This window comes from Microcebus murinus, chromosome 12 (genome assembly GCF_040939455.1).
Source record: "Microcebus murinus isolate Inina chromosome 12, M.murinus_Inina_mat1.0, whole genome shotgun sequence".
Classification (NCBI taxonomy): Eukaryota; Metazoa; Chordata; class Mammalia; order Primates; family Cheirogaleidae; genus Microcebus; species Microcebus murinus.
The window spans coordinates 28,948,574-28,975,881 of record NC_134115.1 but is presented as its reverse complement, the minus strand read 5'-3'; the positions used below and the strand labels follow the sequence as shown (position 1 = coordinate 28,975,881).

Genomic DNA, 27,308 nt, shown 5'->3' with positions numbered 1-27,308 from the left:
CTTACATAGAAATAGATTGCAAAAGAGCATATTGGTGTATGCCAGGTGTATACCCCAGGTGTATAAAGTTGTATACAATATCTACATGCTTATCTGTGCAGAGACACACCTGGAAGGGTGCTTATCCAATTACTAACAGTAGTTGGCTTTGAATGGTGACATTTTAGTTGAGTTTTATTACTTTTTTTGTGATCTTTGATATAGTTTAAGTTCAGGGGTCCTCAAACTACGGCCCACGGGCCACATGCAGCCCGCCGAGGACATTTTTCTGGTCCACCGGGTGTTTTTGCCTCTGCTGCCTGTCCTGCTTAGCAGCCGACTCCTCCCGGCCCCACAGTGCGCATGTGTGGAATGTGCGCCGCACTCTCCAACGGCCCTCCAATGGTCTGAAAGACAGTGAACTGGCCCCCTGTTTAAAAAGTTTGAGGACCCCTGGTTTAAGTTAACAATTATCATTTATATAAAAAGCATTAAAATTGGCTGGGCACAGTGGCTCATGCCTGGAATCCTAACATTTTTGAAGGCTGAGGAAGGAGGATCACTTGAGGCCAGGAGTTCAAGACCAGTGTGAGCAAGAGTGATACCATATCTCTACAAATAACAGAAAAATTGTCTGGGCGTGGTGGCCCACGCCTGTAGTCCCAGCTACTTGGGAGACTAAGGCAGGAGGATCACTTGAACCCAGGAGTTTGGGGTTACAGTGAGCTATGATGATGCCATTGCACTCTAACTCAGGGGACAGAGCAAGACCCTCACTCAAAGGAAAAAAAAATTTGAAATCCAAATGCATGTGTATGTATACAAACATATATGTAAATAAACATAAAAAGAATTGTAAGACCAGACCGTCTTTTGTAAACCAAAGATAACATTTTGCAAATAGTTATTTTCTAACCTTTAAAATGTTTTTCAGTGTCTGCAAAATTGTAATCTTCCTGTCTTGTGTCAGAGAACTGCAACAATGTCCCTTTGGCAGGGTTTCCTAAACCTCCCCATGTGGAGAACCACCCTGAAGATGCATGCTAAACTATCCATTCCCCAGCCCCTTGTCCGACCTGCTGAACCAGAATCTTCAGGCAGGGACCTGGGATGCTGGTTTAATTTTAACAAGTGCCCCAGGTGATTCCCATCATCAGGGAAATTTGGGACACTGTCCTATAGAACATAAGTGTTAGGAGCCACATTTTCAATTTTTATTGAACATCTCTTGGAAGTGCCTTTCTTAGCCGCAGCAGCTTCTTTTGTTTGAAGAGGCCCATGCTAATTTGCATGATTGCCCTGGAAAGCCATTTGTTTGCAGCTCCCCCCCCCCCCCCAGACAGAGTCTTGCTGTGTGGCCCAGGCTAGAGTGCAGTGAAATCATCATAGCTCACTGCAACCTCAAACTCCTGGGTTCAAGCAATCCTCCTGCATCACCCTCTGGAGAAGGTGGGACTACAGGCATGCACCACCACTCCACTGGGCTAATTTTTCTATTCTTGATGGTGGTTGGAGGGGAGTGTCTCTTGGGCTCTTGCTCAGGCTCAGGCTGGTCTTGAACTCCTGACCTCAAGCAATCCTCCTACCTCGGCCTCCCAGAGTGCCAGGATTATAGATGTGAGCCACCACAACCAGCTATTTGCAGCTTTTTTCTAAGGCCACTTCAGGCCTGAAAATTCTTTGAGACTCTTCAACAACTTTAATCTGTGTTCATCAGGGATACTGAATTCTTAGGGCTAGTGGATTCTGGTGATAATATAAAAAATCAATTCAGGTGTTACAGAGGCCCCTCCAGTTTCCCTGGAGGACTTACATATCTAATGGGGACAGTTTCCTGGGCCTCTTGTCACCTTAGCTTCCCTCCCTTGCCTGGGAGAGGAGGGCCTGTTTAGTGAACTTTTTGTTTACTGAAGTGTTTTTCTTAAAGTATTTTTTGGGGAAAGGGAGCGCTGAAATTTATTTAGACACCAGGATGGCATTTGAGTCAAGGACTCTAATTAACTAGCTCACCTGTGTGTGGGGGGTGGGGTGGGAATAAATCACATTTGTGGCATTTACCCTTTTAATGTTTCGTAGGAAGAGTTTCACAAACTTGATTCTCCAACATCGTTTGGATAAAACTCACTTCAGTTGCTGTGTCTGCAAAAACCTATTTGAATTCTGTTAACAGGAGCTAAAAGGAAAACACTCATAACCACAAAAACCACACCTCTCCTCCCACCGCAGGCAAATGTCTTACTGGATGGGAGCAAAGCACACAGGGCCTCGAAGGCAGTGAAGAGAATGGGCTTCGAATCTGACAGGCCTGGGTTTGGAGTCTGTACCTACCCTGTACTTGGGGATGACCTTGGGTTTTCTCTAAAGCTCAGTTTCTTCAGAGGCCATATATAAAGCAGTGGCTCACGCCTGTAATCCTAGCACTCTGGGAGGCCAAGGCAGGAGGATCACTTGAGGTCAGGAGTTTGAGACCAGCCTGAGCAAGAGCGAGACCCCGTCTCTACTATAAATAGAAAGAAATTAATCGGCCAACTAATATATATAGAAAAAATTAGCCGTGCATGGTGGTGCATGCCTGTAGTCCCAGCTACTTGGGAGACTAAGGCAGAAGAATCACTTGAGCCCAGGAGTTTGAGGTTGCTGTGAGCTAGGCTGACACCACGGCACTCTAGCCCTGGCAACAGAGCGAGACTGTCTCCAAAAATAAATAAATAAATAAATAAATAAATAAATAAATAAAGCAGGGACAATAATACCGAAGCCTCCTGCCTGTAATCCTAGCATTGTGGGAGGCCGAGGTGGGAGGGTCACTTGAGCTCAGGAGTCGAGACCAGCCTGAACAAGAGCAAGACCCCATTCTACTAAAAATAGAAAAATTAGTCAGGCGCGGCAATGCGCACCTGTAGTCGCAGCTACTCAGGAGGCTGAGGCCTCCAAGAGGATCTCTTGAGCCCAGGAGTTTGAGGTTGCAGTGAGCTATGATGATTTCACTGCACTCTGGCCCTGGGACAGGCGACAGAACGAGACTCTGTCTCAAAAACAAACAAAATCCCCAATATACCCGAGTCATTATGAGCCTTTACATTAAATGAGTTAATATAGTGCATGAAGAGTTCTTGGCACATAATATGCATTTAATCAATCATATTTTATCAGGGTTTCTGGTTTTGTTTTTTTAATGGAGAATTAACTCCCTTCAAAGACAGTGTGGCTTTCATATACTCTGAATGTAAACAGCAGTAAAAGAATAAAGGCTGTTATAACTCAGGGCACAGGGCCTGTGAGGATGCCCAGCATCCTGGCAGGAAGGAAGAGTTCCTCTACACTGCAGAGCACTCTCCCTAGCAAGCTCTACCCAGCACCAGACCATGCTCCAAAAGATGCTTCTTCGCTTTCCAGGGCTGCAGTTGGATTATGTTCTGCCTTAGCCCCAGGCTAAGTACCACCTTGGCCTCTGCCTATAGGCCTGGGCACACTCATCCCAGCCTTGTAAGTCACCCTGGAGCCTGCGAAGGGTCAGCCCAGACTACAGCTGCCCCCTTCCAACCTAGAACTCTCCCCAAACACCAGTGTGGGAGCAGCTCAGACTCTTAATCTATTCAGGCCACAGCTGCCTCTGAATTGCACAGCTAATTCTTCTACTTTGTGGCCAGCTAAACCCATCATTCCCAGAACACTGCCTGGTTCTTACACCAGGGAGAGGATGCTGGGTTTGGGATTGTGCCATTGCTAGGTAGAGGAAGCTCTGTGGTGTAGGGCAGAGAAGCTTGAACAGAGGGTCTGGGGCAGGAATGAGCTTGGCAGGGTCTCGGGGGCAACAACCACCAAGAGAGGCCAGTGTAGCCCCAGGCAGTGACTTTGGGAGAGTTTGGTATGAGTTGAGGATGGAGAAAGTGGCAGAGTCAGCCACCTTCAGGCTGTCAGACTGTCTTACTCAGCTCAGGCTGCTATAACAAAATGCCATAGATTTATGGATGATGTCTACAACAGACATTTATTTCTTGTAGCTCTGGAGGCTGGGAAGTTCAAGATCAAGGTGCTGGTGATTTGGTTCTTGGGGGGGGCCCTCTTGCTGGCTTGGAGATGCCTGCCAATTGGACATGTGCTCACATAGTCTTTCCTAAGTACATGCTCACTAGTGGATTCTGGTGACAATATAAAAAAATTGACAGAGAGAGAGCATGCGCTCTTCTTTTTCTTCTGTCACTATTAGAATATTATTTTATTGTAGAACAGAATTCTATAGAATAGAATTTTATTTACTATTTTAAATTAAATTAACACTATAGCAGGATCTCATTTTTATTAAAATTATTTTCGTCTCTGGGTAGTCATCTAATGTAGCCTTCTGTCTATACATATGTATATGTCTAGAATGTTCACCTAATATTGAAGATGGTTATTAAGATTTCAGATGATTTTTAAATTTCTTTGTGCTTTTCTGAAATGCTCAAATGCTTTATAATGAGCATCTTATTCTTGCAAAACTCAGTCTAAAAACTTAAGAAAAATGAAAATAGTTTTTAGGAACTGTGGAACAATATATATATAGCCTTATACTTTAGGTTACCTACTTTACTAAATAGAAAAATGTCTACATAAAAATAGGTAGTGTTCTTTGAGATGGGAAAATGTAGGTATCAGGACATAATTGAAAAGTGGCAACTTATAGCAACTTTCTGCTCCTTCCACATAATATTAAAATATGGAAACAATCCTAAATACAGGCAGTCTGAAAATTGCTTATCAGTGAACTAGAAGGAGAATGATTCCAAAGGAAAAGTAATGACCTTTAATTGCTCATAATACAGAAGCAGGCCTGAGAGTTTTTCTAGTGGTTTATAACATGTTCATCTGTGTTTGAGAATAGCTTAAATATAATTTGCTGTCTGGCTGGGCACGGTGGCTCACACCTGTAGTCCTAGCACTCTGGGAGGCCGAGGCGGGCGGATCTCTTAAGGTCAGGAGTTCGAAACCAGCCAGAGCAAGAGTGAGACTCCGTCTCTACTAAAAATAGAAGGAAATTAATTGACCAACTAAGAATATATATACAAAAAATTAGCTAGGCATGGTGGTGCATACCTGTAGTCCCAGCTACTCAGGAGGCTGAAGCAGTAGGATCCTTTGAGCCCAGGAGATTGAGGTTGCTGTGAGCTAGGCTGACGCCACGGCACTCACTCTAGCCTGGGCAACAGAGTGAGACTCTGTCTCAAAAATAATAATAATAATAATAATAATAATAATTTGCTGTGTTTGCAATCTTTACAAATCTATGATCGTTAAAGTCAGCTTTGTTCCATTGTATCACATTTCTAGAAGTATAGATTTGAATGAGGAGCATCTCCATTCAGAAGTCTATTATTCTACGGGTCTGGGGAGGTGGTGGGAATATATGGAGCCAGACGCAGTTCCCTATACCAGTAAGCAGTCCTTAACTGGCCACATAGCATTTGAGAGGCCAGGTAGCTAGCTAGCTAGGCACCATTCCCTCCCACCACCTCCCCCAGAAAAGAAAAAAGAAAAAATGAAGAGTACTTTAACAAACTTTGAAAGCGAACAAGAGTAAGTAATACATAATAACTAAAAGTGAAGGCATAAAAGGGTGAAGCAGAATTTTAGGTGCCACTCTCCTGGTAGTGAGTTGAGGGGGCGTAGAACGGGTGTGGAAGAGGTCCTGCAAGTGAATGTGGATGGTTATTGGCACCTGTGTTTGGTTGTGGAGGATGGGAGGGGCCAGAAGGGAAGATGTGCTAGCAGGAAGGTGAGGGAACATCAGGCCTTTTCTCCTGAAAAACATCAGGTCCCTCAGGCAGGGTTTTAGCTGCTGCCCCAGCACTTTAGTCACACCTATACTTGAGCAATTCTCCTGACTTGTCACCATGTGTTTACTTATCTTTTGTCTTCATCACACTGTGAGCAGGTTCCCTGTTACATGTTATCTTCCCTATACCTACCCCAGGGTACAGGCAGGCTTTGAGAAAGATTTGTTGGAGGAGAGTTATGATTCCCATCTGCCAATCAGTGTACAAGTCAAACTAAATTGCACAATTAATCTGTAAACTTTTTGATGTTAGTTTCCTTTGCTCCCAATTGATGATACTTTATAACCATATTGCAAATATATTGACATATATATAGACATATACATATATAAGTATATATATGTGTGTGTATGTCTGTATGTTACTGAAAGTTCAGGACACTTGTCCCCAAGGCTGCATCAGAAAAACCAGGACAAGTGGTTTGAGGAAAAGGAAAGAGAAGTTTATTAACTTGCCAGCAAATGAGGAGGATGGCAGACTCTTAAAGTACCATCATCCTATCTATAAGCAGAAATACAGAGCTTTTAAAGGGAGTTTTCAGCTTCAGGCTGTTGCTGTTTAACTGTAGCATCTCTGGTGAAGATAAATCTTATGACCTTTGCCTGGAAATTCTGTCCAGCCACCCCCAGTGCTACAAAGGACACTTCCCTACCCTTCTGATTACCGGCCTCAGGCAGGGATGCAGGTTTTAATTCCCAAAAAGAGTTGGAGGGAGGTTTTAAAGAGACAACTTGTAAAACATTTTACCCTTGTTCGGGTTGTTCCCTCTGTTATGTGTGTATATATATGATATATATATCTCGAATCTTAACATTCTTGAGAAAATCTGACTATGAGGCCTTTTGTTTATAATATTTATTTGACATCTTCTAACCAACCTGTTTCAGAGATCTTATATATTTTAATACACACTGAAAAATGTTGAAATAAATTATCCATTGCACAGATAACTAAAATCTAAAAAGAAAAACATATGCACCATCCTATCTTCTCATGAAATCTTTTTTTTCATACACTTTCCAATTCTTTTTATATATTTTTCATAATGGCATTACAGGTTAGAGAAAATTTGTGTTCTTTGTTGTTGATAATTATATCATTATCATACTCCTTGTTGTTGATGTATAGACTTATTATAATTTTAAATGATGGTCTGTTGTGCCAATTAAGTTGATTCACAGTAGTTTAATAGCCCACCATCATTCGTCATTGATGATTTCCATCTTTCATTATTAGAAAGAGGCATATAATGAAGTGCTGCCTCACACCCAGTCACCCACTATAACCTAACCTCCAGTCCCATCTTGCCATTGAAACAGCTCTGGCCAAGATAAACATCGGCAGTTCTTACCTTATTGACCTCCTCAAAGTTCCATGTAGTTGGCTATTCTCCCTGCCTGAAATTCGTTCTTCCCTTGGCTTTTGGACACTCCCCCAGAAGGCTTTTTCTTCCCTTTCTCGCAGTGTTCCTCTTTGGTCTGTTCCGGAGACTTGAGCTTGTTTCCTAAATATTGGCATTCCCAGAGACAGGTCCTGTCCTTGGTCCTCTCTTGCCTCAGTCTACATTCAGGTCTCTGAATGTGGGAGTCATCTCCTCCCATGACTTCAATTTTCATGACATATGGATGACTCCCAAATCTCTTCCTCCATCCCAAATCTTTCTACCCAAATATTCACCAGTGCCTAGCACACAGTAGATACTAGATAAATATTTGTTAAATTACTGAACATCTTCACCTGGAAAACCCATAACCCTTGAAAATCACTCTATAACTAAATTCTTTGTCTTCCTCAAGCCCCTCTGAGATCTGTTCCCACTCCTGTGTTTTCTATTTGGTAAGAGCCACCGTCATCTACTTAAGCCAGAAACCTGAGAGTCACCCTAGGCTCACTTCCCTCTTCATCTCCCCATATCTCATCAGGCAGTCATCCAGCCTGCTGAGCCACCTCCTGAGTTTCTCTTGAATCTGGCTCTCTTTTGTCTAACACTGCCTAACTTCATAGCTACGTCATCTCTCACCTGCATTCCCACAAGAATGCATTTTTTGCTGGTTTTGTCATTCTTACTAACACCCTGTCTCCCAGAAGTTTCAAATCCATCTTCTAAGAAGCCGACAGAGTAATCTTTAGAAAAGGCCAATCTGATCCCACTTCTATGTTCAGAATACAAGCTCTTGCTTGCCTGGGCAACCTCGCCTTCTGGCACCTCAAGAGCAAGCAAGCCTGCTGTCTCTTCATGCCTTGCTTCTCCATATGTTATTAATTGCCTTTACCTGGGAGGCTTTTCCTCTTCTTTTTGTCTCAAAAACTCATTCCTACCTCTCCTTTAGAATGCATAAGCAACTCCATCTCTGGAAAGCCTTCCCTAAGCCCTATCCTTACATCTCAGGAGTGGTGAGGAGCCCCCTCATGAGAGTCCCCAAACCACTCTGAGCCTGCACTTACACAATTTCTTGTTACTAGCTGACTGTCTCCCTGAGGCAGGAGCCTGAGTATTTTATCAGGGAGTTGAGAAATATGATCTGTAAGCACTTGTTGGAGAGAAGTTCTTTGGATAAACAAATTCCAGGAGTGATGTTAAAATGTGTAACCCCACATGTGAAAATTATGTACTAACAAATTGTTTCTCCGAGTCGTATTGACTTACACTGCCACTTATATTGATTCAATGTATCAATTGAATCATGTTTCTCAACAACCATTTATTGAGTGCTTATCATCTAACAGGTGTTATGCCAGAAGAATGGTATTCTAGTATATAAATATTTCGTCCTTTGGAGGAGTGTGGTCCAATAGAACTTTCTGCATGGGTGGAAATATTCCATATCTGCACTGCCCAATACACTAGCCTTTAGCTACATGTGGCTACTGAGCACTTGCAATGTGACTGGTGTGACTGAGAAACTGCATTTTTCATTTCCTTTTAGTTAATTTAAATGTAAATGGCTATAGGTAGCAAGTGGTCATCATATTGAACAGCACAGCTCTAGAGAGAAAAAGAGGAATCACTGAGCAGATGTAATTGCCACATTCCGGATTCTTCTTTTCCTTTTTAAATGCTAGTGGGCTAAGCTCACGTCACTAAGGTGTGGCCAGCTCACGAGTGCTATCATTATTATTAGTCAGCACCACCTATTTAGGGAAATATTTTATAAATAGGTGCTTAGATCAGGAGAGTAACACCTTACATTAGGAATACAACCAAAATGTCTAAGTCTGGAGAGTTGAGGTAAAATGGCAAACGTTACTCACAGTGCTTTTTATGCAGAGGTGTGGACTCAGCTACTCCAAAGGAGGCCAGAAGCATAACACTTTTGGAGAGGCATCTGTTGGACTTGTTTTTCCACCTAAACTGCCAAGCTTGTTTTGATTAGGCAGGAAGTGAAGCAACTTTTCTGGGAGAGAGCCCAGCATCTCCCCTGGGGCAGACCAGACCTTTTACCTTTTACCTTCTACTTGGAAGCCTAGGCCGAGTCTGTGCTTTCCAATTTAAGGGAGGAGAGGTGTGGGCAAACTATTCTCTTACAACATGATTTTCTTAGATTTTGAACCCAAGTTACATTTTTAATTAGTATCAGGTATCTGTTTGGATTCTCCAAATACTTTATTTTCGCCTAAAACAGACACGTAGTTAAATTGCACAATTCTGTGTACGCAGAGGACTTTGAAACGAATAAATACACCTAGTTAGATGAATCCTGTCGAATAAGCATTTGTGACCTACTGGCAGCCTTTTATAAGCTGATGATGGGAGTTGTTGGAAATGTGCCAACAAACAGATCACCTGGAGTATCTTGTGCCGAAAAGTCCTGTTTTAATATTTAATGTGAACATCGTGTACCGTCGGAATTCTGGAAAACAGCTGAGCTGAGAAATTTGGGGTGCAAGGCCATTTATTTTTGTGTCAGCTGGCCGGGCAGGCCTCGTAGGGGCAGAAAGTTTTGGGGTTTTCCCAGTTTTACTCTTCGGAAGAGAACTGAAGCGCTGTGCGAGGCTCTGCCAACCTCTCCAAAAAGTGTTCCTACAGGATGCCCACGCGACCTCCCGGGGGAAGAACCCGCAGACACTCCGGCCGGCGCCCCAAACTCACTGCAGCCCTGCAAACTCGCAGCGCTTCCCGGGACGCGCGCGCTCGGAGCCGGACCGGCTAGCTCCAGTGCGCGCGGCGGAGCGAACCATGCGGCCGGCCGGGGGTGCGGTGGGCTGCGGGGGCTGCGGGGGCTGCGGGCCGCTCGAGCCTCCGGGTCCCCCTGCCGCCCCCGCCGCCGCCCGCCCCCGGCCGGGAGTGGCGCGTGACGCGGCCGCCGCGGGCTGTCGGGGGCGCGGCGCGGGCAAGCCCTCCCCCCGGCCGGCGCGGGGGTGGTAGCGGCCCGTTCCAGAGTTTCCCGGGCCGGCGGCCGGCGCGGGGGCGCAGCGCTCGGCCGGGGGGCGGGCCGACGCCGCGGCGGCGGCGGGAGGAGGGACAAAGGGGTGGGTCCCCGCGGGTCGGCACCCCGGCGGCCAGGGCTGCAGGTCAGTGGAGCGACCGGCCGCGCCGAGGAGCAGGAGGAGGAGGAGCGGGGCCCGGGACTGCGCGCTACGCGGGAGCCGCGCCCGAGATGCCGGTGCGAGGAGACCGCGGGTTTCCCCCGCGGCGGGAGCTGTCAGGCTGGCTCCGCGTAAGTGCCTCCTGCGCCGCGCGGGCGGAGAGGGGTCGCCGGGGCGGGCGTGGGGGCGCGAGGCGGGCTCCGCTCCCGGGCGTCCCCGAAGCTGCACCCCGGCGCGCCGTAGGAAGCCGGGCTTCTCCCGCCCGGGCGGACGGACGCGGCGCAGCCGAGGGGTAGGTTCCCCTGGAGGGGGGCGATGGCTCTTGGCCTCCGCGGCTTCCTGGATCCTGGTCTCTACTTTCGAGTCACTTGGGCTTGCGATTAACTCGTGAGTGGGGAAACTGTCTTGAACGCCGGTGCCCTGCATTTCTGCTACTCTGGAAGCGTCGCGTTGCGCCGGTGGTGTCGCCTGCTGTGTGTCTTTGTGTCCCCGTCCCTATTTCCTACCACTCTCTCCGACCCGATGCCAAGTTATAAGAATGTGTACGTGACAGACACTGAAAACTCCTCAGGGACCAGAGTCCTCATTTTCCTTTTCAATCAGCTGCCTCTGCAGTGTAAGTAGAAGTATTTTCAAGAAGGGATGGAGATGGAGTTTTTTTTTTTTTTGGAAAAGCCACAAAAAGAAGAGTGATAAATGCTTTGAACTCTGGTGCTGTCTTACCTTGTCAGCAGTTCCTTTTATTTTATGTCTTCATTTGTCAAGTTTCCGCTTTTACACGGTAGTTTATTTTAGGGTATAAATAATCAGGAGTTTCACCTCCAGGGTTTTAAACATTCTTGAAATGTGGGTTAACTTGGGAGTGAACACTCCAGGGCTTAGTAATGGAACACAGCCTCCCACCTCTGTGTGAGCTTCAGTTCTTAAGCAGAGTTGCTTCCCAGGCTGCTGTCTGGCCTGAGTAATCGTGGCTGTGGTTTCCCTGAAGTTCCCAGCGGGGAGTCATCCCGCCATAGAAACTGTCCTGCCACTGCACACGCCCTCAGCCCGGGGAAGCCCCGCAGGGAGGGAGGGAGGGAGGCCCTTTTCTTCAGCTCTCTAGGTGGTCTGTGTTGGGGGTGCTGACAGTCACCTTGGGAAAAGGGGTGAGCCTGTGTCTGTGTTACTCGCAAGAGAGACACTCCTGACAGAGAGAGATATAAGAAGGTAGGTAACATCTATCAGGCACACCTGGGAAGGAAATCACTTTAAGTGAGAAATTAGCAGCAGTAATTTGCATTGTAGCAAAATGCCATTTAATAACCTGCCTAAGAATGAAATTTGATTATTCAATAAATTTTCACAAGCAGCCTCCTCTTCAGCGTGGGAAATGCCAAGATGGGTAAGAGCGTCCTTCTGCCCCACAGTCTCGCTGGGAAAGACTGCAAATAATTAAGAATGCACTGAGTGTCGTCTGGAAATACGGACAGCGTGCTGTAGTTTCCCCACTGTGGGGAGATGCTTGGGAGGAGATTGGTGATTTACTAAGGAAACAGTGACTTTTGAGGTGTTTCTTGAGGTTTTTCAGAGCTATTGCTAGAGATTGATGAAGGACATCCCACCCCCCAAATACTGCTGCAACTTTTCAGTGCCACTCAGCTAATACTTTTTTTTTTTTTTTTTTAAGAATCTGGATTTGTCACCCCAGGTAGAGTGCAGTGGCATCCTCATAGCTCACTGCAACCTCAAACTCCTGGGCTCAAGTGATCCTTCTCCCTCAGCCTCTTGAATAGGTGGGACTACAGGCATGCACCACGACACCTCGCTATTTTTTCTGTTTTTAGTGGAGATGGGGTCTCTCTTGCTCAGGCTTGTCTGGAACTCCTGAGCTCAGGCTGTCCTCCCACCTCAGCCTCTCAGAGTGCTAGGATTACAGGTGTGAGCCACCTCGCCAGGCCTTCGGCTAATACTTAATGAGCCCTACGGGTGCCAGTCACTGTGAGGGGATATGAAGATGAGTAAGGCTCGATTTCTGCCTTCATTTGTTGGACCTGAAAATATTAGACTTACTTTAGACTCTGCAGTCTGTCTGTTGGGATTCCTGGGGCGGGGAAGGGAATGGACAATACAGATGCACACTCTGCAATATGAAATACAACAGAGGGTGAGATTGTCCTATATGCACTCCCTTCCGGGAGTCTTGCTGGAAAGAAAGGGCATTTGAACAAAAAATCTCTGACAGTGCAAGCCACTGTAGAAAATGGGGCTAGTAACACATCTACCTCACAAGGCTGAGTGAGGACTGAATGGAATGGCATAGAGTACACTGGCATGCAGTATGCAGTAGGTGCTCAATAAGGGGGAGCTAGTAATATGAACCAAAATGGGTGCTGAAAATTCTTAAGTGTTGGATCCTTGGTTGATAAGGGGGTGACATCTAGTAGTACAGGTAGGAGGTGCCAGGTAGGTGTCAAAGAAAAGAGCTGAGAGAAAGAAGAGTTAGTTGCTCACACTGTCTTGAAAGCTCTTGAATGCCTGCAACAGAACTTTGGTCAGGGGCAGGGGTGGTGTCTTAGAAATCCCGAATGTATCAATAATGGCTTGACTTTCCCTACAAAGAAGTGAATCAATTTCCCAGTAAACATCCCACCCCACTCCCCAAACAGTAAATATTACTGTGTTTGAGACAGTCACAGGCTTAAGACCATTGAATTTTTACATTACCCCCAGGGGAATGACATTTGCTATGACTTCTGCCTACTTTTGTTAAACTTTCCATCTAGTTCTTTGTACATTGACGAAAGGTCACAGCCAACCATTTCTCATCAGGACAAGCGTGAGAACTTTGAATACTGCTGAAGGCGAGGGACATGATAAAATCCCCAGGTTAACTTTTGAGTTGAGCAAGGTTTTCTCTCCTTAAGAAGGCTGTCTTTTTAGGAGACAGGTAAATTTTTGAAACTAGGCGGGGCTACTTAGTCCTGTGTACAATAGTATGCTGTATAGTAGTTTAAATAGTAGTTTAAAAAGTCATGCAGATTTGTTTGGGGAGTGGCAGGGGGTGTGAGTGTAGTGGGGGCGTGGCAAAGAGTTAGGAAGGGTTAGTAATCATTGCTGAAACTTTCAACATACTTTCTATGTAGAGTATTAGCCACTCAGGGGATTCCTTGCTTAATCTCTAGAACAAATCCCATTAAGCAATTGTGGCTATAGACTAATTTATCTAGGTTGAGAGCTGACTCCCAATAAAATGCCTCATTGATTAGTCTCTAAGCAGTCATCAGGGCTCTGACAAACAATTGCTGGCCGGAACAGCCTTGGACCAGCCAGCCTTGGTGCAGAGAGGCATTTTCCAGCGAAGGTGATTTGGGGCATGGACAGATCTGAGGACAGATCTGATTGCCCCAGGTGTGGCTGGAGGCAAGTAGAATGATCATCTCAGGCCGAGTTAGCATCTTGATCCTAAATCCCAGGGTCAGAAGTCAGATTTAACACCCATTTAGTGGGTTAAACACATCCATGGTTACCTGTGAATTTCGTTAAAATTAAAAAAAAACTATTTAGGGCCTATTTCACCCTCACAGGAATTTTTGTGATGCCATATAGCTAGCAAGTTTAAGAGGTATTATGATTCAGCTTTTTGAAAAGATTGTATAATAGCAATGGGAAAAGTTTCCAGTCATGCAGTCCCAACAACCAGTATTGCAATAGCTAGTTCCAGTTTTGGATGGTACCTAGGAAAACATTCTATTAAATTTGTACAATGTTGCATGAGAGGCAGAGTTCCAAGTTGGAAAGCGTCTGCTACCATTCTTTCTACTTGATTAGGAAATGCACTTCTTAGAACTTGGTGACTAACTACTGGGGCCCTGGAAGGCCTGCACGGGCTGGGGCAATTGCCACTAATAGTGGTGACTGTTCCATTGTTTACCTGGCCATTGCAACCAAAGCTTCATCATTCTGGATAACTTATGAGCTCAGAAGAGAGACTAAGAGGATTGTCATATCCAAACAAATACCTGATTCTTTAATTAAGCATTTTCTCTGCCTTTTATGCTGTCCTCAAAATGGTATTTCTCCAAAGTGTGGTATACAGATAGACAGGTGGTTTAGGGAGTTACATATTCTATTTTTCAGTTATTGTGCATAAATATTATATGTTAGGAATAAAAAACATGAAGCCAGCCACTAAACCAGATTTATTTCATGGCCAGGTTGCTTCAAACAAGGCAAAAATAAATATTAAGTAAAGTGATGAGTTTGCTTTAAGAAAAATTATAAACTCTGGGATGAATGGTATGAGTAAGGCTAAGGTAGTAATTGTGAAGATAGCCTTTGACACCTGAGATTTGGGCAATACGGCTTAAAATATAGGTGTGGCCTTTACCTGTGGAGAGCCTGGTGTACCTTGACCACACTTTTAAGAACGTGAAACTCAGAATGGTCCACAAAAGTTAGGGAAGTTGAATTTGATGGACTTAACATCTTCAGCATGTGCACCTTGCTCGTATGCACCCAGCTCTCTTATCTATGATTGCAAACATTATATTTGTGATGTCCTTTTAATGTCTGGCCCAATTCTCGTTCCTTTCTCTGCTTCCATAAGCCATCCTGCAGTTGTTAAGGTCTTCTGGTGTGACATTTTTGATATGCTGGAGTGCCAGGGGAGGAAATATTTTGGCACTGCTGAGGGACATCCATTGCTGAGAAATGTACAGCGCCAAAGAACCTCACATGTAAATGCACGTGACTTTTTAAAGTCTTTCAAAAGGGTGCCAATTGGAAAGATTGTTGTTGCCTTTTTTTTTTTTTTTGAGACAGAGTCTCGCTTTGTTGCCCAGGCTAGAGTGAGTGCCATGGCGTCAGCCTAGCTCACAGCAACCTCAAACTCCTGGGCTCAAGCAATCCTGCTGCCTCAGCCTCCCGAGTAGCTGGGACTACAGGCATGCGCCACCATGCCCGGCTAATTTTTTTTTTTTCTATATATATATTAGTTGGCCAATTAATTTGTTTCTATTTATAGTAGAGACGGGGTCTCGCTCTTGCTCAGGCTGGTTTCGAACTCCTGACCTTGAGCAATCTGCCCGCCTCGGCCTCCCAGAGTGCTAGGATTACAGGCGTGAGCCACCGCGCCCGGCCTTTTTTTTTTTTTTTTTTAATGAAGCTTGCTTTGGTCTGTAAAATAGGTTTTAAGAAAGGATTGTCCTAGGAACTGGAAGTCTTGAGGTAGAAAACGAATGACCCCTGCCTTTACCTAGAGGGATGAACAGTTAGGGTGTACATTCATGTAGGAGAGGAATAAAACGAGGAGAATAGAAAACACTGTTTCACTCACCGAAATCTCTAATTGTATGTGTGCACACACCATTTATGAGAAATCCTAAGCTTTCAATTAGTAACTTGTGCTTGTCATTTTAAATCAGTACAGGTATTTGTTTAGTGCCTCTCCCAGATGGTTAAAGTTAAATCAGGTCTTTAACCTTAAAAACATAATGCAATTCTTCTTAACCATGTATACACCATTGTATATTTCAGGCAGTAGTAAGATACATTCTATAATAATGAATGTTGATTTTAACCTTCAGATTGAGAGCTAGCCTAATTAGAATATTCCTAGTTATGGTTTCGATTTATGTCTCTTCCTCTCATACTCTAGGGGTGGTGAGAATGGTCGGAGTGGTAGGAGTGGTGAAAGTGGAGTCCTGTAGGTCCTCCACGAGTAAAACATTTGTGTTTTACTGACAAGAACTTTCCCAATCATACCATTAATCATGGCAAAGGTCTTGTGTCACATCCCTGAATAAAAATGTTTACTAAATTTTTCCCATGTGTATGTTAACATGGACTTCAGAATTAATCTGGTAATTATTATTTCTGTTGTAGATTTAATCAGCCATGTAAAATATGCCTTATATTCACAGGCAAGAAAATGGCATCATCTTTGGAAACTTTAATTATAGTATGCCTCATCTTACAGACACTCTATATAACTATGGGACTAAATATATGAGTTAGTGACAAGGTAGGCATTTGGATTGAATGTATATGTACATTGTGGTAGGGAATTATTGGGATGGTTATTATTTCTGATAGGTAACAGTTACTTGACTGTGATGAACAATTACAGTGCAGTTATATCTTGGCCGTTGTGTTAAAGAAAAACTTTGATAGAGGTGTGAGAACATTGCAGATACTTCAGATTTTGTCTCTGGGGTTGAATGTGAACAGGGGACATAATGCTTATCAGTAGGAATTAATGAATTCTTTTAGGACCTTTGTTCTTCTGAGGAGGAAATAATGTTCCAAATGTAGCTGTTTGTTTCCATTCGTTGAGAGCCATTTGTTCTCAGAGTATGAAAGGAAGCGTTCTGAGTTCTAGGTGGTGCTTCTTCGTTTATGCCTTATGTAGCACCGCACACCCGAGACCCTAGGCAGGTGGAGCTCTATGACCAGAGGATTAGGAATGTATGCTTGGAGAGCTAACCAGCCCACTCTCAATCCTTGGAAGACTGTTCCTAAATGTATCCGGCAAAGCAGATGAAATTAGTTGAGGGAATTAATTAGCACAACTAAAAACATTTCTGGTTTTGAAAAGAATGAGTCATTCAGAAGGAACTTCCTGGTGAGCTCACTTTTAGAAGCCTGGTTCCTCCCTTACCCTTCTTCAGTCAGGCTGAATCAGTTGCTTTCTTGCCTGGGATTGGGTAGTATGCACATGCCAGTATTTATTCTAGCCCTTATCTCATCAGATGCATGCCACTAGGCACTTCCCATCAGCTGGGAGCCCCTCCCTGGTCTGAGTCATCTTGGTAACCCCAGAAGCTGATGGGGCACCAACCACATTCACCAAGTATTTACTACATGAGACTGTCTCGATTTGGGGGAAAGCCTTGTTGCAGAAACTAATCAGAATCAAAGGCTAATCGAGAATTTAGAAGAGTGGATTCCTGACATTGATATAGGGAGTGGATGATAGTTTGTTAAGAATTGTAAGCAAAAATCCTACAAAGAATTGTGGAATTACATCCAGACCATTTTTTGTAGTGGCAAACATCAGCTGCACTACTACTTAGTTGGGTGACTTTTGCTAAATCTTGTAACTCTAGTTGTCAGTCTCTTTATCAGAAAATGAGTAGTTATAGTTGTTGGTCTCCTAAAAAGACTTTTGGGGTACTTAAGATTCTGAGGGTTCTGAGTGTTGGGGTGTAAAGCCTAGACAACATTCTAAATAATTTCTGTTGGCTCTTATCATCTTAAAATGCTTCTGTGTTCTTTGAACTATTTTTGTGTTTATTTCCTGTTTATTTATTTTTTCTTTTAAGAAGTGATCCAATGGTTTCTCCCTGAAAGGCATTTTTTAAAAAGACAAACTAGGAACTGAGGAGTGGCTGATAGTTGTTTAGCCCATGGAGTGATGGAAAGATCTATTATTCAGTTGCAGCTTAAATAATGTACCAGCACAGCATGTGCTGGATTCTCTTCCTTACTCTGCAGCCCAAGCCAGCAACTGCAACCATCTTGCAGAATCTTCTTGAGAATCCTCCTTCCTTTGTCTCTCTACTCTTCCCAGTAAAAGCTGCATACTGGGAGCTTCTAACACCCCCTTTTCTCCATGGATTTCTCCCCAGGGGCACATTGTCTAAAACACGAGCTTGGAAGAAGAGGCAGGCCTGTAGTTGGGAGCCCTTTCTGATTAGTTCTTCACAAATGTGCTAAAGGTGAGCTTACTGGGTACTATTGCAAAACCTCATTGCTCACCGACTAATGTAAAATCACCGGCTGTCATCTGAGTTTCAGTGTACCTTCAGGCACGTAGGAGTTTTCCAGCATGACCTCAGGCAGAGCATTTTGCTTTCCTTGGGTTGGTCTGTTTAGTGTCTGGGTGAGTTTTAAGAGGGGAGAGAGATCGTGGCATCTTAGACATCCATTGAAATTTTCCAGAAATGGAACTGGAAACATTTGTGCTTTTCCTCCTGGTGTTATTGTTAGAGTGTAAAAACAGGCAACTGGCGACACACAGAAATGAAGAGGCCCTGGGTTCGTTTTGAGTGTAAATGTGAGTTTTAATCAAAGGTCTGGGAGAAATATTTAGTCTACTTACACTGCTTAAGTGCACAGTTTGGCAGATGACTTTGGGGAGTGAAGGATCAGGAAGAGGCAGAAAAGGTAGACGCAATTCACTGAAGAACTGGGATTAAGAACATATACCTGAAACATTTCCACAGAAACAGTGGTTCTGGCCTCCAAAGCTGCTTACTCATAAGGAGGCCTATTCTTTTTCTATTTGAGACTGGATCTTGCTCTGTCGCCCAGGCTAGAGTACAGTGGTGAGATGGTTCACTGTAACCTCAAACTCCAGGGCTCAAGTGACCCTCCTGTCTCAGCCTCCCAAGTGCTTGGGACTATAGGCATGTAGCACCAGGCCTGGCTAATTTTTTAAATTGTGTAGAGATGGGGTCTTGCTATGTTTCCCAGGCTGGTATTGGACTCTTGGCCTCAAGTGATCTTCCTGCCCAAGACTCTTAAGGCACTGTTATTACAGGCGTGAGCCCCTAAACCTGGCTGATTTTTCTATGTTATCATATTCTAAAAAAATTTTTTTATTTTTAATTGTTGTACATACTAGTTGTACATATTGTTGTTATCATTTGTATGGTATTTCATTGAAGTATATACTTTTTTTTTTTTTTTTTTTTTTTTTTTTTTTTTTTTTTTGAGACAGAGTCTCGCTTTCTTGCCTAGGCTAGAGTGAGTGCCATGGCTTCAGCCTAGCTCACAGCAACCTCAAACTCCTGGGCTCAAGCAATCCTCCTGCCTCAGCCTCCCGAGTAGCTGGGACTACAGGCACGAGCCACCATGCCCGGCTGATTTTTATATTATATATATTAGTTGGCCAATTAATTTCTTTCTATTTTTATGGTAGAGACGAGGTCTCGCTCAGGCTGGTTTTGAACTCCTGACCTTGAGCAATCCGCCCGCCTCGGCCTCCCAGAGTGCTAGGATTACAGGCGTGAGCCACCGCGCCCGGCCAAGTATATACTTTTATATAGAGTAAAATGAACAAATCTCAAGTGGAGAGCTTGATGAATTTTTGTGTGTGAGTGTGTGTGTTAAAATACATACAACATTAAACCTACCATTTTAACTATTTTAAATTGTATAATTCGGTGGCATTTAGTACACTCACATGTTGTGCTCCCACCACCACTATCTAGGTCCAGAGCTGGATGAACTTTTTACAGTGATGTGTTCACCTGCGCTATTACCAGCTAGATTAAAAACTAAGACTTTTCACCTCTCTAGAAGGTTCTCTCGCCACTTATCTGACTATTACCACCACAAGGGGACCTCTCGTCTGACTTCTCTCACCATGAAATAGTTTTGCTTGACCTTGAGAGGACTCATATAAATGAAATCAACCCTTTGCACCCGCCTGCTTTTTTTCTCGATTCCTTTATTCTACTCGGGATTTAATTTTTTTAAGTACCCCAGATTTTACAAAGCACAGCAGTAGAATAAAAAACTGGAGTTTCTTTTCATACAAACTTATTTATTTGGGTTTTTTTATATTTCAAATTATTGATACATTCAAAGAGTAGTTTTAATCTCTATAATTTTTGCCAGCCGTGTTGAGTCACACTCGACATCCGAGTGCAAAGGGTTAACATTTTGTGTCTGGCTTCTTTTGTTCAACCTAACTTTTGTAAAATTCATCCATGTTGTTACATGAGATTCAGTACATATTTTTTTGTTGTTGCCGAGTACTATTCCATTTATATGAATTTGCCACAATTTGCTTATCTATTCTTCTGTTGATGGATATATGGGTTGTTTTCAGGTTTTCTGCTATTATGAATAAAGCTGCTATGGAAATCACCTACACATTGTTTTGTGGACATGTGTACCCATTTCTCTTATGAAATTCCTAGGAGTAGACTTCCTGGACCACAGGTTAAACACATAGGCATGTGTTTAACTCTCATTTTGTAGCTTTGAAGTCACACACACCTGGGGGGGCGAATTCTTTTGTCTTGCCACTTGCTTGTTTGGCCTTACGCAATTTACTCTTTTCTCATGTTCACTTCTTTTCAACTGCAAAAAGGACATTATATACCCTATCAGTCAGGGTTCAGTGAAGAAAACACATCATTCTAGCTTTTTCAAGGAGAAAGGGATTTCATACAGGTTATTAGGTGCCTCGGAACAATGGTAAGGTAGGAGGAGGGAAAACCAGAGGCCCACTGTGGCTTTCAGACTTGCTCCACAGAAAGTTAGGAAGCTGAGACCTTGAGAAAACCCTTCCTTCCATGCTCTCCTCCTCTGCAGCCCTGAGGCAGGTGAGAGGGGAGGAAATCTGGAGATGGCTGTGAAGCTTGTATCTGGGAAATCCAGCTTTTGCCTGCTGCTGCTGCTGCTATAAGAAAAAAGAAAAACAAACGGTTTCTGCTTTCCTTCATCCTTCCAGACCTTAAACACGTGTACCTCATTGGCAGAACCCTGTTGTTGGCAAGGGCTTCTGGTGGCTTCTGGCCTCTGGTAGATACAGAAGCTCAGTGCCAGCAAACAAGAAAGAGCATGGATGCTTCCTGGGGTTGCTGTGCGGTGCTGAGTAGACGGCAGCGGTTATCATTTATTATTTTCATCATTCCGCTAAGACACACAGTGCTGCTGCAGTCACCAGACGGGTTTCTGTAGTGCACGTTCAGAATCAGTCCTTTCACTTTGTAGTCGTGTGGAGCTACCCGCCACAAACGGTGTTCTTTCTCTGGAAGGGCCTCAGTTTCTGCATCTTCTACTGTGTGATTCTAGGTGCTTTTCTAGAGGAATAAGCTTGAGAAGTTAGCTTTCAAGATCACAAGTTAATGTAGGTAGAAGCAAAGCTGGTGACTTGATTCTAAGAACTGCTGCTTTGATGTATAACTTTATGGAACCTAATGAGTTTTCTTTTTGAAGTCATTCTAATTTGCTAGTTTTTTAATAAAGTAAAAGGTGATATATAAATCTGGTCTACAGATGGGCTTCCTTTTCCCATCTTTAACTTCCTTTGTCTTTTGACAAATGAAATGGAAGGAGATTAGATTTTTATCCTATTTTGTACCTCATATCTCATGCTGACAGAACACTCCAGAATGCCAAAACTTTTGGCTGTCCTATTGCTAGCTTATTTTATGTCATATGAACTATAAGGTATTGCTTTTAAGACACTTAAAAATCTTCAATCAGTTTTGGCAACATCCTCTCTGTAATGATGTCACATGTGCAAAGAACTGAATTTTTTTTTTTTTTTTTTTGAGACAGAGTCTCGCTTTGTTGCCCAGGCTAGAGTGAGTGCCGTGGCGTCAGCCTAGCTCACAGCAACCTCAAACTCCTGGGCTCGAGCGATCCTTCTGCCTCAGCCTCCCGGGTAGCTGGGACTACAGGCATGCGCCACCATGCCCGGCTAATTATATATATATATATCAGGTGGCCAATTAATTTCTTTCTATTTATAGTAGAGACGGGGTCTCGCTCTTGCTCAGGCTGGTTTCGAACTCCTGACCTTGAGCAATCCGCCCGCCTCGGCCTCCCAAGAGCTAGGATTACAGGCGTGAGCCACAGCGCCCGGCCAGAACTGAATTTTTATCAACTTTAGAATTAGTCTATGAATTTTCCTTCTCCTTCAAATAATTTTTTCTATAAACCTGACCTATTTTATATTACTACTTTAAGCTGGTTAGCTATAACAGAGTGACCAAGTGATGTATTGACCAGCATTTTTGGCTTATATCTATAGTACTACTTGTGAAGGCTCCTTGCAGAGAAATTTCAAGTGCTAAGAAAAGCAAATATTCTAAGTGCAAAGATAAGCATGACTTTATTTCAGCCACTGGCTTCACAGTTGGAGTAAGCTGGCTATTTGCAAAGCTTGCTTAGATTTGAATGTGCTAGAAATATATTGACAGAATACCATTTTATCTCTTTTTCTCCAGACTTTTAGTCGGCCAGGGCTAACAATGGATGTCCAAACAGTTTACAGTGGCTGATACAATGGACAAAGGGTTTCACTGTTTGGAGAGTAGAAAATAGAGCCAGAGGGGAGCTTCTTATGGGCACTGACCTAATTCAGTCCTTCGGTAAAATTGCTCGATTTTATTTATATGTGTGTGTGTGTATTTATTTCTGATCCAGATGTTCATAAATATTTCAGCTTGTAGGGTTACAGCTTGAGGAAGGGCCCTGTGGTGTTGCTTAGTGTATTTTTATAAAGTAGAGATTTTATTTTTATTTAACAATATGCTTTAAAATAAAAATTTAAAAAATCAAGTTCTGGTGTGAACTGATATTCCACAAAAGTTGGGGAGCTAAGAAGGGCAGCTAAAAATGCATCATCTTGCTCCTTGGTCCCCGGAACCTCCCCATAATCAGGAATTGGTTAGTCACCTGCTTTTTGGGGAGTGAATGATAAATTTCCCTGGGGGATCTTTGCCGAGAAATGGTGGGAAACAGAATTGGGTTAAAAATAAAATTTGGACATTGCTAAAATTTCTGAATTATCATGGTTGTGATTTACTTTGTCCAAAAAACATAAATTGGCAGTGTCTTTGCTATTTATCATTACCACAGAGAGAATATTTGCAGTGAGTATGCACCGCCTAGGTATCTCTCTCTCCTATTAATAGAACAGGAGCAAAGGAACACACACATGTCTACGTGGGGGGAAACTTCTCATTCTGCTTAGTAGTGAGCTCCAAGCAACAGTTGCATTGTTGTTCTGAATCGTCTTGGAGTGTGATTGGGTGATTAAATATAAATGTTGACCCGATTGGATTATATCTCAGCAATGAGCTGTCCTAAAAAACAGTAGTCACGTATCACTCCAGACAGTCACCAGACTTACTTACTCTTTTGGCTTTTATATTTAGGATAATGGTTTATGCAGTGAAGTGTCATAGAAACTGGGATGCTGTCATTTCTGTCTGTCCCTCTGCCTTTTGTCTGTTCCAACTTGGATGTATTGGCCGTGTTAGAGTAGTCAGCTGCATGGATCGTCCTTTATCCTTAAGCATGATAAGCAACATGAGCTTTCTGGTTGGGGAGAGCTTCATTAAAGCGAATGCTTGGGAATAGTGAGCTGTAAAAAAAAAAAGAAAAGTCCTCAATTAGATATAAACTTCAGAGCATATGTTTATCCTTTCAGAAGAGCAGTGTGTTTAGAGTGAGGGTGTAAACCCACAGGCCTGGATTCTGCCTGGTGTTGGGGGATCAGTTTTAACATTAGGTGGGATTGATAAGCTTGTTAGCTCTTGAGGGCGGGTCTGGTTCTTTGCATTCTTAAAGGGGGGGGCATAGAATAGTCGCTCAGTTGATAAGAGAAGGCAAAAGGAAGAGGAAGGCCAAGGTAGGTCCCAAAGGACTGGATGTGATGGGCATGGATGGCATATTCTTTCCCCTTCTCTGCAATATTCCATACCCTCCCTACAAGGCCCTCCTCTCTAGGAGGCCTGGAGGCTTTTGAACCTGCAGCTTTGTATTATTGGACTGACAAGTCTAAAATATGCATTCATGGAGCCTACAGAACAGCTCTGAGGCTGTGTCCTTGATTTTTGCATCTATTGTGGGGTGTTTTGGGGGCTAGCTACTCCAGCTCAGTTCCCCCAGGTGCTCAGTGGAACTCCTGATCTGTAACACGCCTCACGATGAGGGAGCCCACGTGACAAAGGTGCGGTCAGCTTTGCCCTGTGCTGGAAGACCGCTGTTGGTAAACTGATCTCTAGTGGGGCCATAGGACTGATGTAGTGTTAGGCCCTTGCTGTAGAGCTCACCGAATTCTCCCAATCAATGGGGCTGAGTGAGTAGGTGTTAACCCTATTTTATAATTAGGGCATCTGAGACTCAGGAATGTTAACTTGCCCAGTGTCCAGGGAGGGAATTTTTTTTTTTTATTTCGGCATATTATGGGGGTACAGATTTTAAGGTTTCAATAAATGCCCATTTCCCCCCCGTCCCCCCACAAGTCTGAGTCTCCATCATGACCATCCCCCAGATGGTGCACATCTCACTCATTATGTATGTATATACCCGCCCCCCTCCCACCTGCCCAATACCCTATTACTGTAGTACCTATGTGACCACTTAGGTGCTGCTCAGTTAATACCAATTTGCTGGTGAGTATATGTGGTGCTTATTTTTCCATTCTTGGGAAACTTCACTTAATAGTATGGGTTCCAGCTCTAACCAGGAAAATATAAGATGTGCTATGTCACTATTGTTTCTTACAGCTGAATAGTACTCCATGGTATACATATACCATATTTTATTAATCCATTCTTGGATTGATGGACACTTGGGCTGTTTCCACAGCCTTGCGATTATGAATTGTGCTGCTATAAACATTCGAGTGCAGGTGTCTTTTTTGTAGAGTGTCATTGGATCTTTCAGGGAGGGAATTTGGCCCAAGGCCCATTTGACCGATTCAAAACCTGAAGGTTCTCTCTACTCTACCAGCTTCTGCTTTTCAGAATCAAAGTGACAAACAGGAGGAGAAGCTCAAGACCCTCTGTTGACTGTTAGGAATTTAAACGATATCATTGAAAATGTACAGGAACATTTTTACTCCCAGAGAGTCATAAGTAACAATAACGTGTCAGTGTTGTCAAGAGATGCCATTGTTCATCAGAAACCTCTGTGCGTCCATTACTATATGAGGCCCCAGAGACTCTAAGATGACTCTGAGACATAGCCTTATGGGGACGTAGATTATGTATACAGCTAGCTAAAATTGCACTTTTATTATGGAAATGTTAAGAATATATCTTGTCAAGTGACAGTATACTTTCTTCAAGCCTATAGCCTCTAGTTTGAAATGGCTGTATTGTGCCATCAAACCCTTCCCTCTAAAGCTATTGTTGTTAATGTCAAGAAAAGCTTGTTGTGGCTACAAAGTACACACAGGGGCTTGGACTTAGAACAACTTAGATATGCTGTGTTTGGGAACTTGCCTGTTGTGGGTCAGAATTCCATCACAAGTTTCCTTAGGGTCAAAGTTTGTCTCTTAAAAATATCAAATACCTCCAGGAGGGCTAGACCTTCAGACACTCACACTTAAGTATGAAGAAGATCAGTTAGCATTCTTCTGTTATCTAGCTGAGACCATATGCATTGATAAAGTGAGAGTTTTGATTGAGGATGAAGATAGAGAAGGAATTTTGGAGCCAGGACATTTTGGTGACAGCAGGTACTGTGGAGTGCTGGGTGTTGGCCTTGGGACTGGTAGGGGAAGAGGACATTAAAAACCAGAGCAACCAGCCCAAGGGGTAGAAAGAGCTAGGAAGGCTCCAAATACAAATTTTGCTGCTTTCCTATTTCTCCTTGGAACCCAATAAAGGGTGCTTTTGTTTCTGCCTCGCTTCCTGGCTCTCTTCCCTTGGGACCCAGAATTGATGGGTTAGTTGAGTTTCCATGGGCAGTGTAAGGTTGTGTTAACATCTGAAATATTGATTCTTGGTTCTAACTTGTGACAAATGGTGGATATATTGTTCTGAGCAGATTCTAAGCTGGACTTCAGGGTGGGCAATGGAAACTTCCAGTGCTTATACCCCTCTCTTTAAAAATATCTCTTACACCCCTTCTCCTAAAGCAGTTTACCCTGGGTTGTGGGTGCCACCTCCTCAGTGTCTTTTTCTGAGGGCATATAAATCATTTCAGCTTGAGATCAGGAACTGGGGTTTTTACTTCTCTCTGTCCAACACATTTCTTCCATATAATGTCTTGCCCAATACATGTGTTGACGTTTAGGTAAAAATATAACCAGATGGCCAGGCATGGCGGGTCATGCCTGTGATCCCAGCACTTTGGGAGGCAAGGCCAGAGGATCACTCAAGGCTGAGAGTTTGAGACCAGCCTGGGCAACACAGTGAGACCCCATCTCTACAAAAAAATTTAAAAATTAGCTGGGTGTGGTGGCACACACCTATAGTCCCAGCTACTCAGGAGGTTGAGGCAGGGGGATTGCATGAGCCCAGGAGTTGGCGGTTAACAGTGAGCTATGATTGCTCTACTGCACTCCAGCCTGGGTGACAGAGTGAGACCCTGTCTCTGGAAAAAAAAATTACATATATGTATGGATGTACGAAATTGCTACAAAATCAAGTGTAGAGTTCCTTTTGAGTTGACCTACTTTTGGATTATGTACCCATTAAAGAATTTATCCCTTATTAATTAAACAAATACAATAAATAAGCAAATAAAAATACTCAAAACAGTATTATTCCCAAATTGTGACTAGATGCTAAGGGCAGACCTAAAGCTTTTTGAAGGTAGAAGTGAAAAATGAGGCAAAAGAAACCAGGAATCAAGACACGTGTATGCCTCTACCAGCACCCACATGAGCACCTTGCAGGTAAGGGCCCCGTCTTGATGCACATAGACACCTGCATATTGGTCCTCCATTACTAAATCTCAATTTTGTATACTAGTGGTTGGTAAGCTACAGCCAGCTGCCTGGGGTATTTTTTTTTTCCTGTCTATTTTTAGTAGAGACGGGGTCTCACTCTTGCTCAGGCTGGTCTCGAACTCCTGAGCTCAAAGGATCCTCCCGCCTCAGCCTCCCAGAGTGCTTAGGATTACAGGCGTGAGCCACCGCACCTGGCCTGTTTTTTGTTTATTCGCTAACAACTGTTCTTATATTTTAAATGGTTACATAAATATCTATATGATAGCCTCGATTTTGCCTCTTGGCCTTGCAAAGCCAAAAGTAGTTATTATCAGGCCCTTTAGAAAATGTTTGCTGGCCCCTGGGTCAGACCTCCCAGAAGCAGGGTGCTTGGTTTCTCACGTGTTCTGCTGCAGTCTGGGACCAGGAGGTCAGGATGCTGACTTGTGGGAAGGTGCTGGTGGCGTGCGGATGCCTGCTGTCCCTCTTGGCTGTGGGAAAGCAAAAAGGGAGAAGGGGTTGGGCCCCGGCGCTGCAGGGCAGGTTTGCTTCTGGTTTTAACCTAGGAAGGCGACTCAGTAGTGGGGGATAGT

General features: G+C 43.8%; 1 protein-coding gene across 4 annotated transcripts in view; it reads left to right on the top strand.

Moving 5' to 3' along the window:
- TJP2 (tight junction protein 2) overlaps positions 1 to 27,308 on the top strand; it is a 92,724-nt gene that overhangs the window by 8,702 nt on the left and 56,714 nt on the right. Inside the window, exon 1 of one of the 4 annotated variants that reach the window (XM_076008645.1) lies at positions 10,280 to 10,456. The exons of 2 other annotated variants lie outside the window; for them this stretch is intronic. In XM_076008645.1, coding sequence (XP_075864760.1) covers positions 10,397 to 10,456 — 60 coding nt within the window. In that variant the 5' untranslated portion in view covers positions 10,280 to 10,396. Of the gene's footprint in view, positions 1 to 10,279; positions 10,457 to 27,308 lie in introns of those variants that run through there. One more of the 4 variants, XM_012736894.3, reaches the window with a different exon arrangement.